The following is a 19,024-nucleotide window of genomic DNA, read 5'->3' as shown; positions in this document are numbered from 1 at the left end:
TTTCACAGGTGACTTATGACCTCTAACAGGCATGAAAGTTTGCAGAGCCAAGAGAGGCATAATAAGGGGTTGGAAGTATTTTGAAGAAGATGCAGGGTGGTAGACTTATTAGAGCGCTTAAAGTGTGGGATTGTAAGCTCTATGGAATTGCCCAGTTAGAAATCTTTTTGCACGATGACATGTTTAGCTAACAGGAAGTGCTGCTTAGCACCTGCTGCCTTGGTGATTTCCCCAACCCTAAGAAAGGCACAAAATGCTAAAACATACATAGCATGAAGCAATGTACTGCTGAAGGCAGAATTTGTTATGGATGGTAGAGCAGACACAATTTTTGACAAAATGTCTGGAGTTAGAGGTAGTTTATTGTCCATGACTAGCTTAACTTTGCTAAAATCCCTGCAATTGATAACCCCGGAGTTGAAATGTAAAGCTAAAAGCAGCAATGTGTGTGCGAGTAGTTGAAGCAGCCAAGTCTGACTGGTATCAATGTAAAGCAACAAATGGGAAAGTGATAGGGGTGAAGGAGTTGCATTCTTATCAACATGGGCACGAATAAAAGTTTTGTAAATTGCAGATATGTTTCTATAAGATGAAAGTGAATCTTCTGTTAGCGAGTTCCTAATTAAGAAGTCTTCTGTTCTGGTCAGAGGTGTAGTAGTGCATGTGGAACAATTGTTTTCTCGGTTTCCATGTTGGGGAAGAGTTCTTTGAATCTTTGTATCTGTAGGCAAGAGAGAAGATCAGGTGCAATATTTTGAAGGCCAGGGACATGTTCAGCATGGAAATGAATGTTGAATGTAAGAGATGCTACCATAAGACGTCTCATTAATTTCATAAGGTTGGAGTCTTTGGAAGAGGTTTTGTTTATAACATGAACCCCCGCACTGTTGTCAGAGTGTATTACAACTGACGTGTTTGATAACCTTTCACCCCACATTTCCATTGCAAGAACAATGGTAAAGACTTCTCTTACAGAAATATGTTATTCTAACCACTGTCCCTCGATGGATCTATAAAATCAGTTCCTACCAAATGTACATTTAAAAACCCTAAATTGCTAGCATCTGTATAAAGATGTAAAGATTGGGAGGTGTACGTTTTTCCAGAATGAAAAAGTGATTTGTCATTAGAATGTACTATGAAAATGGACCAAGGATGTAGGTCAGTCCTAGCTTCAGCATTTAACCTACGGTGGTAATAAGGCTTTTAAATGCCCTTAGTAAGATCAATGATTCTACGAAGAAATGTTCTACCAGGTGGCACTACAGAGCAGGCAAAATTTAACAGTCCAATAAGGGACTGTAACGCAGGGTAGCTATACGTTTCCTTTTAAAAACCTGAATCGCTTCTTGTAGGCGTAGCAATTTGTCCTCTGGAAGTCTAATTTCAAATTTGATGGAGTCTATTTCTAAACCCATAAATGTGAGTGTTGTGCAAGGGAGTACTGTTTATTCCAACTTAATTGGTAAATTGATGCTTTTTGTTAGAGTGAGGAATGCCCGGAGTGCATCCTGATAGCCTGGTGAATTTGGATACCCAATAAACAGAAAGTCATCAAGGATGTGTACACAGTGTAAAACAGAGAATTTATCAAGAAGAATACATTGCAGGGCTGAACTGAACTTTTCAAAAAGGTTGCAAGAATAACTGAGGCCGAAAGGGAGGGTTTTGTCAAAATAAAATTTTCCATCAATACTGAAACCTAATATACTACTCAAAATTTGATAAGGATCATAGGTATTTTTTCTGTTTAAAAATTAATAACTGCATAACTGGCAGTATTGTGTCCAAGTGAAATTAAAAACGTCTTCAACAAACTTGCACGTGCATTCCATGCTGTGGGAAATGCATTTATCATCACAGTTTATGCTTTTGCTACCATTGCAGGATTTTCACTCAGGCATCGGTGTCTGATTCTTTCTAAAATTTCAAACTCACTTGAGTGTTTACACTACGTTTATCAAAACAATGTCCCCTCAACGTGTAAGGCGTCGCCTGACGACAGAACAGATGTATTGGAATGCTTGACGCTGCCTATTCACAACGTGACGTTGCAAATGCACTAAACGTCAGCCAGAGCGTTGTAAACAGGGCCTGGAACCGACAGCAAACTTTTGGTACTGCAGCACACCGACATGGGGGTGGTCGTCAGAAGTCGACAACCCAACGCCAAGACCATTGTGTGGCTTTTCAGGCACGACGCCATCCCTTCTGGACAGCAACCAGTCTACGTAACGACCTCCTGAACGCCTCGGGGGTGAATGTGTCCACTCAGACGATACGGAATCGGCTTCACAATGCAGATCTCAACTCGAGAAGGGCATGTGTTCGAGTCCCTCAGACTGTTCAACACCGGCGGGAGCGATTGGACTGGGCTGAAGATCATGTCACTTGGACACAGAACGATTGGGTTCAAGTTCTGTTCACCGATGAGTCCAGGTATTGTTTGGGCTTTACAGACAGGAGGCACCGAGTGTGGCGACGACAACGTGAACGTTTCCATGATGCCAACATCAGTGAACATGGCCGTTATGGTGGTGGTTCCATCATGGTCTGGGGTGGAATCAGCAGGGATGAAAGAACAGATCTTCATGTCCTGGAGAGAGGAACAATGACGGGGGTGCGGTACCGGGATGAGATCCTCGATGTTTACGTCAGACCCTACGCTGGTGCTATTGACCCTGAGTTCATCCTGATTCATGATAACGCCCGTCCTCATCGCGCCAGGGTGGTGAAGCAGTACCTTCAGCAGAAGACAATTGTCCATATAGACTGGCCAGCGCGCTCACCGGACTTGAACTCGATTGAACATGTATGGAACATGCTGCAGGTTGCCCTTTCACGCCGTATAGCACAACCCACGACTTTGGCAGAGCTCGGAAACGCCCTCGTGGAAGAGTGGAACAACCTTCCCATTGGAAACATCCGGGTGCTTATTGACAGCATGGCTCGACGTTGTCAAACCGTTATTGATGCAAGGGGAGGCCATATCCGGTATTGACACTTCATCGACTAAGTGTAATGATAGACTATCCCCAAAAACTGTGTAATTCTTTCTCTGGTTTGCTGTTAACTTTTTGTAATGAAATGCCTTTTGGTGTTGTTATCAGATTTCAAACATTCCGTATTGATAAAAGTTCATGCCGTTCATGAATTTTCATTCATAACCTGAGTAAACACGTTTTTGAGTCAAATTTATGTATTTTGTTATGTTAGTGGTAAATTAAACACATGTAACCTAGTGATCCTTATCAAATTTTGAGTAGTATATAGTTTAAAGTCATCAGAGTGGACTGGTACTTGTTTGTAAGCATTTTCTAAGTCAGTTTTTGCTAAAAATGCTCCCACCCAAATGTCCTTGATGACCGAAATCACATAATCTATAGTTTGATACTGCACAATGCAAAATACATGAGGAATGTGATCATTGATTGAAGACCCTTTTGGGTAAGGCAAGTGGTGTATAAGTCTGAATTCCCCATGGTCATTTTTGGGGACTAAACCAAGAGGTGAAACTTGAAGGTTAAGAAATGGGGGGGGGGGGGGGGGGACTGCAACCCTACCCAACTATATTTTATTATTTATTTTTTGTCACAATACCTTTTCATTTCCCTTAACTTTTTCGAAAGCCGGAACTGGCGATGACTTTGGTAAGGGATTCTATAAACCATGACTAAACCCTTCAAGTAAGAATTTTAAGAAAGTGGGGTCATAACCTTGAAGATATTCAGCAAATTTATCCACACTAATTGGGGTAACAACAGAGTTATCAATCTTTCTTTGTGGAAGTAAATGGTTTTCTGTGCAGGTCATTATTGGAGGATTTTGTGTGTGTTGTGTTGTTCTGTCCCTGTCTATGTTTTGTTCACTGAAGTCTTGAGTGTTTGCCAGAGCAGCATTGGTATATGTGTGCATATACGCACGAATTGCCTTTGTTGCAGGAGCCTCTGTTGTTGAAAGTGAAGCAATACTTCGAAAATGTAGATCGAAAGGGCTGCTTCTTTAGCTTTCTTTTTGCCTCTAAGCCCTGAACAACTGCATCATGGAAAAGTTCAGAGTTTTTTCCTATCCCAGGGACAGGCTTTTGGTGCAATCAGTCGCCATTGCCTAAAATTTGTGTCATAACATATGACCGCTTCATCCCCACATGACTTGGGTATGTCCTGGATAAGTTGGGCATATGTCATAAGCTGCCCAACTTCATTTGGGTATTTAGTGCAGTGGAGAGCAACGAAGACATGAAAAGCCTCCATCCACTGGGCGATGGATTTGATTTGATTAGTGTCATTAGTCTTGACGAAAACCAGTTGTCTGTCTTTTTCGACCGATTTAAATTTTGGTTCCTTTTCAAAGCTAGAATAGGGGAGCAATGAGGCCAGTTTGACATACTAATTTGCAAATATTTTGGCCTTGATTTTGGTGTCCACCCCAAGCCCACATGTTTTGAAATTCCCACAGGAGAAATGTTTTGTTGCACATGATGAGTTAGTGGGGTAATACCTCTGCTAGGTCCCAAGTCAATAATTGCGTTGAAAGTGGATGTATTTGGAGTGGTGTTGTTCACACTCTCTTCTGGTTGTGGGGCTGTTGATGTACTTGCTGAGCCTTGGTTGCTCTTCAGTTTGGTCAAGCACTCTTTTGCTGTATTTTCAATGATTGGTAAAGCTGCTGTCATACATTCAGTTACCAAATCGTTTAGCTCTAACGTTTCATTTTGTAGAGGAGTCGCTGGACCTGTTATTGAGGACTTAGTTTTGCGTTTCTTCGGACGGGAAGCCATAATTCTGAAAACCATGACATTGTTGAAAGCAAAATAGAAATAAGCCAATAAAAATAGCTTAGCTTGCTGCCAGGGGGCGTGTATGCCTCCATTAGACACAAGCTTTATAGAAATGCACCACAACCGCAGTTGTTTAAGGACACATATTTACTGTTATGGAATTCTAATGCCATGCATGATCCCAATAGAAGCTTGCAAAATGTTTTAAGATTTCATATCCCTATAAAAATAACTGCACTTATTTAGCCAGAGCTTATGGCAGTTAAATATAGAATGGTAAACTATCTACCAGTAGCCATAGGTATGGCTTAATTCAACATAGAATAGTAAATTGTCATGTTTTGAAGCCAGAGCTGCGACATAAGGGACACCCTCAAAAGTAGCCAGAGCTATATGCAAAAATTGACATAGAAATATAAGTATTGCTTATGTCTCGAGGCTAGAGATAAATAACCATCAGATGAAATTATTAATAGCCAGAGCTATGGTAGTAATAAACTACAGAAAGGGTGACCCAATTGCAGACATCAGTAAACTGCAACATAACAAGCCAGAGCTGAATAACATATATAAAATGGGATGTGACGCACCAGAAACCGTAAAGACTAGTGAACCACCGGGAGTATTACACATTCGTATGCCTGTAAAAGCAACAATGCTTGACTCGGAAAAGTAACAACGGATGGCCCACTTATCCAAGGACATGTCCTGTTATTCATGATATGGGGTAAAGAAAAACATATATACCTAGATGAAGGTAGTTAATCACTGAAATGTAGTATTATAATATAGAAGCAGGGAAAATGGCTATCGAAAAAAGAAAAACACAAAATATAATTAACTAAGCAGCAAGAATATTAGCCCTTATATATTTAAGAAATGCTCTCAAGGAATCCAATCAAACATTATAAATGTAGAATATAGTATGGATCCTTATTACCTGTGCGAAATAATAGAAAATATCTATATCAACAGGATAATGATTTACATGTAGTAAAATGAACCCAAGTACATGAAAAGGTACATAATGAATTAAAATGTCTATCATAATATAGCATAGCGACAAGCACCTGTCATCATGGCTAGCAAAGTTTTAATTAGGGACAGAAGAACTCCACGCAGTTGTCTGTAGTACTTTCTCATCCCTAAGGAATTCAGATGTACACCATCCGAGAAAATACTGTCTTTGCTATTGGTAAAGCTTTTCATCCTCCAGTAAAAAAGCCCCACTTGTTGGCATTGATTTTTGAGGATGGCATTATCGCGCACCATGCGAACGCTGTATGCCCGTGGGTCGATATGTCTCGTTCTCTTTCGGGGCATGAATCTCATAACCGTTATTTTGTTGATACTATACTGTCTGCGGAGTCACGTTAAAACGCCACCAGTCCATAAACAACTGAATCCACTGTACCATCTCTCCAATCGAGATCGCCCCCCCCCCCCCATGTGTACTATAAGGCGTGTAGGACGGTAGTGTTGGACGGCTGCCAATAGTGTCTCCCGATGGCGCGGATTATTCACGGTACCCCCACTGATACCGAAGAAATCTACTTGTGGAAGGTTTACAATGTCAAATAGCTCTGAAGAAGCTCTCATGTCGCCAATAAATGCACCGAATCTCCTAACATGAGAATCATCGATGCACAAAATAGTCATTGTTCTATTACTATACCACGTGACCTACATAATGTTGATAAACAACCAGGGCCTGACACTACTTGTATATGTCATTAATAATGTCTTAGATTGGCTTTAAGGTTAAAGTGACGCACCTCCAGATTAAGACAGATTCTCCCCTTGCATGGAAAATGTTCCAATTTTGGGGTAACAATGCACACGACGTGTAGCTGTATACAAGATGCCCAAGTTGAGTCGTCGTAGATTTCCTTGAACTGATATAAAGTCGTATTACCGCAAAGAAGAGAGTTGATTTACCTCAAATGCTTCGTAATTCATATTCAAGGATAATATAATATTGGTCGAATGGTATCAGGTATAAAGCATCCGTTTAAACATCAAAATAATACTAAAATCTTCCAAACACAATTGTAAACATCGAATGAAAAATGGCGAGTGACGCTAACAAGTTGCGCATGCGGAAGTACCAAAAATAATAGGTGATATTTAAAGAAAGTGGCGATAATTATGAATACAGTATCCATAAATGTTTTATGTTCATAAATATGTATTTTTGTAAAAGGCAAATAACACTTCAAAAAGTTTCAATTGCGATGAGGTCGGCTTCTTACCAATCATATGAATTTCATCTACCTCAACTTCATCATTATTTAACAATAAAAATTGATGTTGACTAAAATCCTTCAACAGGGGACCCGTCCGCCGGGATCAAGATATAGGGCCCACTGCGGGTGTGATCGGGCGATAGAGGATGCTTACCCCCCCCCCTTAAGCGCCCGATCCAACGTCTGCTATATACAGGGCGCCATGTTGGCCCAGCTATTAATTTTGTATTCCTTATAGTCATTATGAGATTGATCACTGTTCGTTATTTTCAACTTTACATATGTGGAACATTAAGACCATTTCACTAGTTTTATACATATATAGAGGTTCGCACCTGACATTTGAAGCAATGTCAAATTCTTTGGAAGTGTTGTTTTATTTTTAAGTTGAAATAAAATTAGAAATTCAAAAATAAAAATCGAGTCGCAGTGCTTGTTATTGAGCTACAGTGTTCTAAAGATGACGTTTTTGCATTTTAAATATATTCAATTAAACTTGATTTGTTGGTGTCAATACAATATCAGCAACAGAAATCAATTATTACATAAAATAGATAGATAATCATGTTTTCTAACAGTACAGATGAAAAAAAGTTTAATACAAGTAATGGGAAAAAAATAACGACCTTTTTGCACTTGACATACGAAAAAATTCATGATACCTTTGAGAGTTAAAAAAGACATATTAGGAGTAATGCCAATTTCTAAATTTCACATACTGTTCAAGATCTTGTTTTAAAATTTAAAATGGAAATAGAAAAGGCGAGGATTGGAGACCAATTGTTTTTTAATTATTGGCGAAAATATTGAATTTCGATGAAAGTAATTTAAATATTTTTAAACAAATTGTGTTTTATTTGGAGAAAATATCAAACAAATTAATAAAATTCAACATTTCATTTCATCTATCTTCTAGTCTCAGCTACTCGTATCATGAATTTTAAAACTGAGATACACGTATAGCAGTATAAAAATAGAAAATATATTAGATATCACGCAGATTTAGAACTTTTTGATTAATGAATCCTTCCGCCACAAAATATAGTTCCTGTAAAACGCTTTCAAAATTTGAATTGGCACAATCTTTTTTCAACTGTATAGGGTTCAGTAATAGATGTGTAAAATGTTTGCATATTTGGAGTGAGTATTGAACAAGTAAATACTTTATTGTAGCATTTTGAGCGGTTGTGCTCAAAAGCTCAGGAGCTAACTTCCTTAATGAATTGTTGATATTTCATCGCCTATTGATGATGCTTATGAAGTGCGTACGTCGGGATTTCCTTGATTATTTGCATGGAGCTTTAGGGGATGGATTTAAAAAATGTAAGTTAGATCATAGCCAATTTTAAAGATCAATGATTGGTAAATGCCGACGGTTAAAGTACAAGTTCTTGCACCCAAGGCAACGAAGAATTGTTTAGATGTGTAGGTCATGGCAATCCATCCCCGACTTTTTTTAAGAAAAAAAACGAGAAAAAATAGCTTTAACGCAAGCATTATAAAGTTATGTTTAGGCTTTTTAAAAATTTTGTTTCGCTAGATTAATGTAGTGACATACTTTTAAAAATATGAGGAATTTTAAAAGTGTATAATGTATTCGAATAGTACATCACAATTGAGGTAAGGTGTCAACTTACCTGTATCTATATGTACATGTATGTAGACATAAATAATTGTGCTTTTATTGTTACAGAGATACAGCTTACCTTTATGTAAAATTTATACGGTACAAATCTTTATGCACCAGATGCATATTTCGACAAATAATTTCTCTTCAGTGATGCTCAACCGAATTTTTTGAAATCCGAAATAATAAACACGTAAGAGTTATTTTAGGGAAAAACAAAGTGTCCAAAAAACTTGAGTCAAATTCGTCTAAGGATAAGAGCTATGTCTGAGGGAAATAATCCTTAATTTTGAAATGAATTTCTAAATTTTATTACAGCATTTGAATATGCATCCGTATTTTCAAGCTAGTAACGAAGTACTTAGTATGGAAATGTAAAACTTATACGGTACCCATTTTGAGGTACCGGGTGCTATTTTAGGGAAAAACAAAGTGCCAAAAACCTGGAGTCAAATTCGTCTAAGGATAAGAATTATGCATGCATAACTTTGACGCTTTAGGGTACTACTCTTACTTCTTGTTTAGTTCACCTGAGCTGAACGCTCAAGTGAGCTTTTCTGATTGCCTGTTGGCCGTCGTCTGTTCGTCTATCTATCTGCCTGTCCGTCTGTCTCTAAACTGTTTACATTTTCGACTTCTTCTCCAGAACCACTTGGCCAATTTCAAACAAAGTTGGCCAATAGTATCTTTGGGTGAAGGGCTTACAAGTTTGTTCAAATGAAGGGTCCTTTCAAAGGGGAGATAATCACAAAAATGCAAAAATAGCATGAGGTCATTAAAAAATCGTTTTCTCACGAACCACTGGGCCAGAAGAGCTGAAACTTACATGAAAGCTTCCTGATATAGTTCAAATTCAAGTTTATTAAAATCATGGTCCCCGGGGATTGGATGGGTACAGTAGGGCAAATTTTACATACGAACATATAGGACAAGTCTTTAAAAATTGTCTTCCCAAAAACCACTTAGCCAGAAAAACTGAAATTTACATGAAAGCTTCCTCATATAGTGCAGGCTCAATTTGTTCTATTCATGACCTCCAGAGGTCGGATGGGGCCACAATAGGGGATCAATATTATACATAGAAATATATCGGAAACATTTTTAAAAATCTTCTAAAGAACCACTGAGCCAGAAAAGCTGAGATTTACATGAAAGCGTTCTGACATAGTGCAAATTCAAGTTTGTTCAAATTATGACCCCCGGGGGTAAAATGGGGCCACAAGGGGGGATCAAATATTTTGCATACAAATACATGGGGAAAATCCTTAAAAGAAATTCTTCTCAAGAACCACTGAGCTACAAAAGCTGATATTTACATGACAGCTTACTAACATAGTTCAAATTTAAGTTTGTTCAAATCATGGCCTCCGGGGGTATGATGGGGCCACAATAGGAGATCAAAATTTTACATACAAATATATAGGGAAAATCTTTTAAAATCTTCTTCTTAAGAACCACTGAGCCAGGAAAGCTTATGTTTACAAGAAAGCTTTCTGACCTAATGTAGATTTAAGTTTATTCAAATCATGGCCCCAGGGTGTAGGATGGGGCCAAAAGGGGGTCAAAGTTTTACATAAAAATATATAGGGAATACCTTTAAAAATATTCTTCTCTAGAACCACTGAGCCAGAAAAGCTGATATTTAGATGAAAATTTTCTTACATAGTGTAGATTCAGGTTTGTTCAAATCATGGTACCCGGGGGTAGGATGGGGTCACAAGGGAGATAAATGTTTTGCATACAAATATATAGGGAAAATCTTTTAAAATGTACCCAAGAACCACTCAACCAGAAAAGCTGATATTTACATGAAATCTTTCTGACATAGTGCAAATTTAAGTTTGTTCAAATCATGGCCCGGGGGGTATGATGGGGCCACAAGGGGGATAAAAACATTCTTTTTTAAAAACCAATGAGCCAGAAGAGCTGAGATTTACATGAAAGCTTTCTGACACAGTGCTGATTCCAGTTTGTTCAAATCATGTCCCATGGGTTTAGGTTGGGGTCACAATAGAGGATGAAAGTTTTAAATACAAATATATAGGAAAAATCTATAGAAATCTTCTTCTTAAGAACTACTGGGCCAAAGAAGTTGACATTTACAAGAAAGCTTTCTGCCAGAGTGCAGATTGAAGTTTGTAAAAAAAATCACGGCCTCCAGGGGTAGTTTGGGTCACAATAGGGACTAAGGTTTTACATGAAAATATATATATGGAAAGTCTTCAGATATGAGCCAAGGTCACTCAGGTGAGCGATGTCCATGGTCCTCTTGTTTGGAAATTATTCTCATTCCCAGAAATATCTGCTGCAAATCTACATAAATCAACACCAATATGTACTTTCGGTACTTTGATTAAACATTTTTTTTTTTTGAGTTTTAAAAAAAGAAAATTCGACATGCCTCTTTCGTATAGATTGCTTTTGAATTACATCGAATACAATTGTTTGATTTCATATCAGTAGACACATTTTGAATGAACATTAATAACAAAGTAATATTTTTCAAAATGCCAGTTACAGTTATCTATCATTGCGTATTTCAAATTGAGTGTCCGGGTTTTCTTAGAAATCGGGTCCTTTCCAAAGAAATACATATTAATCATAGTGTAATTTAAAGTAAGTATAGAAACTAAGGAAAACAAAGACACTGTAGCATTATCACACATAAAAGCTAACTTATGCACATGGGCGCTTCTCCGTCGTCTGTGTTTTTGAAGTATCTCTGATGACATCAACTTGTTATTTTCGTATAAATAGATCTCACATTTTGTGTGTCCAGGTCCGTGTCTGTCCTACTCTTAATGTTGTAGTGTTTATAGGAATTAGGAAATGCGTTTATACTATACCTGCTCTTAATTTTGTATTCTTTATAGGAGGTATGAGATGATCACTGTTCGTTATCTTGAACGTTACAGTACAGGTAGAGATTTAAATAATTTAGAGTTTAAAGATTAACATTCATGACCTAGCATATTTTCCCTAGTTCTGGAGGGTTACAATTTTAACTTTCACATTTGTCCTTCTGTGGGTTTTTGGCTCGAAATATAATATATCTTCCTTGAGCACACAAGAATGAACAGTTTAAATCAACAATGTTTTATATTTTTTTTAATATATTTTGCATTTTTGTTTTTATCAAATACAAAATATGCATTGCTGTTATTCAAATATTTGTGCACGTTTGTTAAATATTTTCCAAGAATACACATTCGATGTTATTTATAACAATAGAATCGTCAATCATGTATGACAATTATGCCTAAAAATTATTAGCACATGTATGGTAATAATTGCAGGCGAGTAGTAAAATCACATCCCTCGGATGACGGATTCATTAATCATATATAACCACCTATTTCAGATGTGCTACCCTGTATAACGTCTATGAAGAAATGGAGTATTCTCGTTGTTATTTTGATGTCAGTTGACTACAAACTGGACGTACACAAACACTGGAAAGACGATTTGATCAACATCAGAAAAGCATTCCCAGTATTGCAAAGCGAGGATGTTGAGGAAGATGATGTTCTTATAGAGGATTTAATTAAGGACAAAGTACTGGAAGTAGACAAGACAAACAACGTGATATTTGTATCCGATGATGTCCGCCATCTTGTAATGAGCTTCTTTCTCAAATTTTGTCTTCAAACTGATGATGATTATAAAAGCTACCTCAATCTGTCGTCTGTGGACACGTTAAAATATTATTCCCGTAACTGGCTGTATAGTCCAAAAGAAGGAGAGCGATGCATGTATATACCGAAAGAGATGGAAGAGTTGTTTATCAGGAGACTGGGGATAGACGCTATACTACACGTCATGGTAGATAAGAATAAGAGAGGGAACATTGATGATGTTTCTGAAACGAGACTTACCGTTTCTGCAGTTTGTAAGTGTATGCTGATTTAAAAATATGTTCATAATGAACTTATTATGTCTTATCTTGTGAATCATGTTACCTTTTTATTTTCCCCAGAGAAGGCCATGAGAAAAAGCAAATGAACGGTGAAGATAATGATGAATATCATTGCTTTGGCAGATTTGTTATACTAGTATATGAAATAGTATCACCATTATACATTATCCACATAACAATCGTAACATATAGATGTATAAAACGTTTAGCGCCACCAGATAACTGAAAAATTGTTGCGTGTGGCGGAAAACAACAACAATCAATCAATCAGTCTATAATGTTTGGTACGTTTCATGTGTCTATATAATTTTACGATTACAGTGACTTTAATAATTTCTTTAATTTGGAAATGTGTGTGACTTGAGAAAAACACTCTATATATAGGTATATGTAATATATCGTATGAAATTGATCACTGTTCGTTATCTACATGTCATGGTAATCTAAATATTTGCTATATCAATATTTCAAAAATACAAAATATGCGAAATAATCTTTGAAAGAAGTTTTTGGCAAGAAATCAATGATATCCAAATGATGTAGAATAAGTACATGGACATATATATTCTATTTTCATATTACTGAGATACTCGTGTATGGGTGGGGGTGATCTCGGTCACTCAGAGTCCGATAAGAGGAATATTGACATGTTTTACAACGATGAAAAGCTTGAAAACAACATGGTGATAGATTTCTTAGTTTTGATTACTAATAATGTTATTACGATTGATATCTCTGTACTTTGAAATGTGAAGATAACGAACAGTGATCAATCTCACAACCTCAACAATGAACACAAAACTCAGTAAATCTTTTTTTTTTTTTGGAAATTTCATGCAAAATAAACACGTTTTGTTCTTTACTGGTGTTACTTGTGACATCATATTTAGATAGCTGAATACTAATTAAGCTTAATTGCATTGTGAAAAATAACATCGTAGTCTTAGGTAATGAATGTATACAAACTGTATGCTTATTTGGTATATAAAACGGCTTTCACATGCAGTAATGATGGTTTCATGTTCTTGGAAATATATTACATGAATCAAAGCATATTAAAACAGATACATGCACATTAAGCCATGATTACATTTTATGTTTTCCATATGAAAAAAAAACCATACATTTACGAATTCCTCACTTCACTTTTAATCAAACATATTTCAAATCTACAAATTTAGTATTCAATTTAATATTCGTTGTACGAAGTGTTTCCCTGACCACTTAGTAACCAGCGCACTTCATGTGAGAGAGTCCGGTATTATCATAGGCACCTGAAGTATGGATATTACTACCCCCCCCCCCTTTTTCATAATTTTTTTTTTGGTGGCAATAATTTCTCTGAAATGTATGAATTCCCAGTCTATCTCATCCCTCGTTCGATTCATGTAATCGTTTCATGCTTTTTGTAAGCTTTAGAGATTGGCCTTCTACCGGTATAATAAAATACACAAGGTAAGAAACAAAAATGTGTAAACAAGCAGGGGGTCCCCGTTTCGGGTCACATTTTCCAAGTAATTACAGCGTTACCTAAGGAATTTTGGCGAGCGACAGGTCGGGGAGATGTCATACTACAAGTCTCTTCAACTCAAAACCCATCTCATCTCTTTTATTTGACAAAATCTTGCGTGCATTGATCGGACAGGGCTTCATCTCTTCCACTGGCAGCCAAAAAGGAGGTCACAGAGTACGAATTTATAACGTGTCTTGTGATTGGTCCGCGAATAATCCCGAGACCCTTCGGATGATTCCGAGACTAAGCAATGTCTTTGCGAACCAATCACACGGCGCGTACAACAAATTCGTACTCTGTGACCTCCTTTTTGGCTGCCAGTGGAAGAGATGAAGCCCTGTCCGATCAATGCACGCAAGATTTTGTCAAATAAAAGAGATGAGATGGGTTTTGAGTTGAAGAGACTTGTAGTATGACATCTCCCCGACCTGCCGCTCGCCAAAATTATTTAGGTAACGCTGTAATTACTTGGAAAATGTGACCCGAAACGGGGACCCCCTGTTTGTTTACACATTTTTGTTTCTTACCTTGTGTATTTTATTATACCGGTAGAAGGCCAATCTCTAAAGCTTACAAAAAGCATGAAACGATTACATGAATCGAAAGAGGGATGAGATAGACTGGAAATTCATACATTTCAGAGAAATTATTGCCACCAAAAAAAAAATTATGAAAAAGGGGGGGGGGTAGTAATATCCATACTTCAGTTGCCTGTGGTATTATTCCATGTCCAGTTAGAAGGGCGACTTCTAGAGATGTTAGAGAGTCAGGTATCATTCCGTGTCCAGTTAGAAAGGTGGTTACTAAAATATGCTGTACTCTGGATATGTGTACGTAATTGAGAAGTAATGCTACAAGTAGTGTTCCTATTTTACAATCATGAAATGATATTTTTCTACATACTTAAGAGTGTGTTCATGTGGTATTCCTACCCTATTCTTCAGTGAAAATACCTCGGGAAATCCTTGACTGGGACAAAGGTGCGCGAAACAGATACGCAAAATGTGTCAGGAAAGGAACTCAAACAATACACAGAGCTCGTGCAATGCTAATTGGATGCGCAGGGGCTGGGAAATCTACTTTGCTTAAACGTCTACAGAAAAGAAGTCTGAAAGAATTGAAACAGATTCAGTCTACAGTAGCACTAGAAGTACACGAAGACATATTTGAGATTGCTCCGGAATCTGCTTGTTTAAAAGGTATAGATAAGACGTCTAGATATCTACATAAGGGGATTTTGCATTTATCAATTTTGTCATCATCAAATATGTGGCAGTATATGTACATTAGCTCATATTTAGTTGAAATATTTCTATATTCATATGGAGCAAAATGTATTCAAAAACTTCTACGTGAGAAAAGAAATCTCTTGATGTAGCCTTCAATTGGACATTTAGATATGTCGACGACGTTTCTCTATTAACAACAATACCTTTCATTCATATGTCGATTCGATATATCCCTGTCAGCTCGAAATAAAAGACACCACAGAGTCGTTCACTTCTGCTTCATACTTCGATATTTTATTGGACATTAACGGCAAACTGACAACTCAACTGTATGAGAAACGGGATGATTTCAGCTTCTCCATCATCAGTTTCCCAAATTCATATCGCAATATTCCATTATCACCTACATGGTGTTTATATTTTTCAACTGATTCGATACGCAAGAGCTTGTTGTGTGTATCGTCCGTTTTTAAATCGAGGCAAGCTACAGACAGACAAGTTGATGGTGCAGAGATTTCAACAGTCTCGATTGAAGTCAGTATTTCGCAAATTCTATTGTCGTTATAACGATCCGGTTTGTCAATACAACCTGTCATTGGTTCAAATGCTGTCTGACATGTTTCATACCGATTGTTAGGGCATTCTTGGCACACTGATTTTAACTGCGGATAACTCCGTTTACCTGAACAGAATATAGGGCTTGTGGCGGGTGTGACCGGTCGACAAAGGATGCTTACTCCTCCTGGGCACCTGATCCCACCACTGGTGTGTCCAGGGGTCCGTGTTCACCCTACTATCTACATTTTATTGCTTATATGAGTTATGAAATTGATCACTGTTCGTTATCTTCACTTTTCATTCCTCCATAATTATATCGTATGTATATGTCTCGTCATGTTTTTATTAGACCTACCAGTTGACACAGATAAAGAGGGGAAGCAACTCTTGAGTATTTTGGACTTTGGTGGACAGTGCGCCTATTACGCGTGTCACCAGGTCTACCTCAGCAGAAGAGCCTTATATCTTCTTGTTATCAACATGTCTAAGAGATTTGATGAGAAAGTTGATCCATTACTATGTGAACAGGAAGGGACCATGTTTACTGACTGGTCGTATGGCGGTAAGTGACGTATAAGAGTATACATATTATTATTCAGATAATTTACTGAGAACAATACATATTGTATTAAGCTAAACATTTAAAATGTGGTAAATGTTAAAACAGTCGGACTGCTATAAATGCACATTTTGTGATGTTACATGTACACTATCTTCGTCAAAATTAATGTTATTTATAAGTAATATATTGCGTCCACAGCAAATGAAAATGATCCCCTTATGCAATAGTCTGTTTAGAGACAGAACAGCAATCACACACAGGCATTATTCATGGTTGCAGTGTCTTATCCTTGCACTTGCTTTTGACACAACCGTAAATGATAATTCGTTATATATACCGTAAAGTGTTGTCAAAGTAATCATTGATAAATGTTCATATCATTATACGTCATGTTGTGAATTCTACATGTATCATGGTATCAGTTTCCCCGTTTGTAATTTTAACTTTTCGTCTCTCAGTTTTCTAATGTTCAAGTCCTATGTTTTAAGCTGTGGATGTAATACTATCACAATCAATCGTTGAGAAAGTGTATCGTGACTCGAATATTGATTGCATGACTCCCTGGACCTTCTATAAGTTTGTCCCGACCCTGTAATGATGTATTTAGTCGATTGATAGCAAAATAATGGAATCACCACCAAAATGAGCAAAAGTTTAAATTCATTATCAGAATATTTCTAGAGCACAGACTCTGAGACGTACTTCTACATCAGTGGAATGCAACGATAAACGCTGAACGGTTTGAACGAACGGTTCTCAACAAGTGTTCCGGATTTGTGTGGGATATGCGATGACGAGGATTTTGTTAAATAGCTTGAAAATACGGATGTATATTTAATTGCTGTTATAAAATTTAGAAATTCATTTCAAAATTAAGGATTATCTCCCTCATGCATAGCTCTTATCCTTGGACGAATTTGGCTCCACTTGTTTGGCACGCTGTTTTTGTCTATATTTAGATCTAAAACTGCATAGTTATTTCGGATTTCAAACATTTCGGTTGAGCATCACTGAAGAGACATTATTTGTCGAAATGCGCATCTGGTGCATCAAAATTGGTACCGCATAAGTTTTACATTATGACCCCTGGATCGAGGCCTCTGCTGGTGGACTGTTAGTCCCCGAGGGTCTTTACAGCCCAGTAGCTAAGTACTTCGTTACTAGCTTGAAAATACGGATGTATATTTAATTGCTGTTAAAAAATTTAGAAATTCATTTCAAAATTAAGGATGATCTCCCTCATGCATAGCTCTTATCCTTAGACGAATTTGGCTCCACTTGTTTGGCACGCTGTTTTTGGCTATATTTAGATCTAAAACTTCATAGTTATTTTGGATTTCAAACATTTCGGTTGAGGATCACTGAAGAGACATTATTTGTCGAAATGCGCATCTGGTGCATCAAAATTGGTACCGTGTAAGTTTTACATTATGACCCCTGGGTCGAGGCCTCTGCTGGTGGACTGTTAGTCCCCGAGGGTCTCTACAGCCCAGTAGCTAAGTACTTCGTTACTAGCTTGAAAATACAGATGTATATTTAATTGCTATTATAAAATTTAGAAATGTATTTCGAAATTAAGGATTATCTCCCTCATGCATAGCTCTTATCCTTGGACGAATTTGGCTCCACTTGTTTGGCACGCTGTTTTTGGGCTATATTTAGATCTAAAACTTCATGGTTATTTTGGATTTCAAACATTTCGGTTGAGGATCACTGAAGAGACATTATTAGTCGAAATGCGCATCTGGTGCATCAAAATTGGTACCGTATAAGTTTTACATACATGTACACAGTAATCAGTCAATGACAATGCGTTTTTATATTTCATTTGGAATCTTTATTCTATCAATCTGAATCATATATAAATTACCGTCAAAATAAGAATACGCTCGATCCATTATCAGAATATTTGTGTTGTACATAGGTAATATCTTAAAAGAATGTTTGTGTAGATGCATGTACATATATCTGAAAACGCGTTCAGGGATGTTTTACAATTACGAAGGCTATAAAGCATATTAAAAAAAACGTTTATTAGAGGAATTGTTTCTTCCTCGGATTTACAGGTTCACTTTGCAAATATTCTATTTCTTTTTCTTGTTGCGCAAGTACTTTTGACACTTGCATTATTTATACCAATATATATATATATATATTATGCATTTGTAAGCATATTCAAATTTGATTAATAAATCAATGAATACTGGTCTGGTCTGGGGTAAACAAAACAGATGAATTTTGCACGAGGAAGGTTTTTTCAATCCAAAATCACGGGGAATAGATAAACACTGAAGTAGAAGTAGTAATCTCGTAGTCAGAGGAATGCAAATATGAAACGCTTAGTCAAGGGCACTGAAAAGTGACTATGTGAAGTATATGAGACATTAGTCTGATCAGACTTCGATATTTATGAGTTCCAAAGTATTCATATTGACCTTCAGCTGTCATTGTTTTCAAGTTTCATGAAACGAAAGTACGCATTGACTTGACTCTCCCGTTTTGACAATGAACATTATGTCATTTTGTAATGCAATTAAAGATAAATTTGAAGACGCTCCCCTATTTTAATTCTTTGCTTTCATTATTCTATATA

The 19,024-nt window shown here is 37.0% G+C and overlaps 1 protein-coding gene across 1 annotated transcript in view; it reads left to right on the top strand.

Annotated features, from left to right (window-relative positions):
- LOC125676169 (probable serine/threonine-protein kinase pats1) overlaps nucleotides 1-19,024 on the top strand; it is a 225,785-nt gene that overhangs the window by 193,972 nt on the left and 12,789 nt on the right. Inside the window, exon 2 of the mRNA XM_056159126.1 lies at nucleotides 16,219-16,431. Coding sequence (XP_056015101.1) covers nucleotides 16,219-16,431 — 213 coding nt within the window. The remainder of the gene's footprint in view (nucleotides 1-16,218; nucleotides 16,432-19,024) is intronic.

Source organism: Ostrea edulis, chromosome 3 (genome assembly GCF_947568905.1).
Source record: "Ostrea edulis chromosome 3, xbOstEdul1.1, whole genome shotgun sequence".
Taxonomy (NCBI): domain Eukaryota; kingdom Metazoa; phylum Mollusca; class Bivalvia; order Ostreida; family Ostreidae; genus Ostrea; species Ostrea edulis.
Note: the sequence above shows the minus strand (reverse complement) of the source record. Positions and strands in the feature narration are given on the sequence as shown.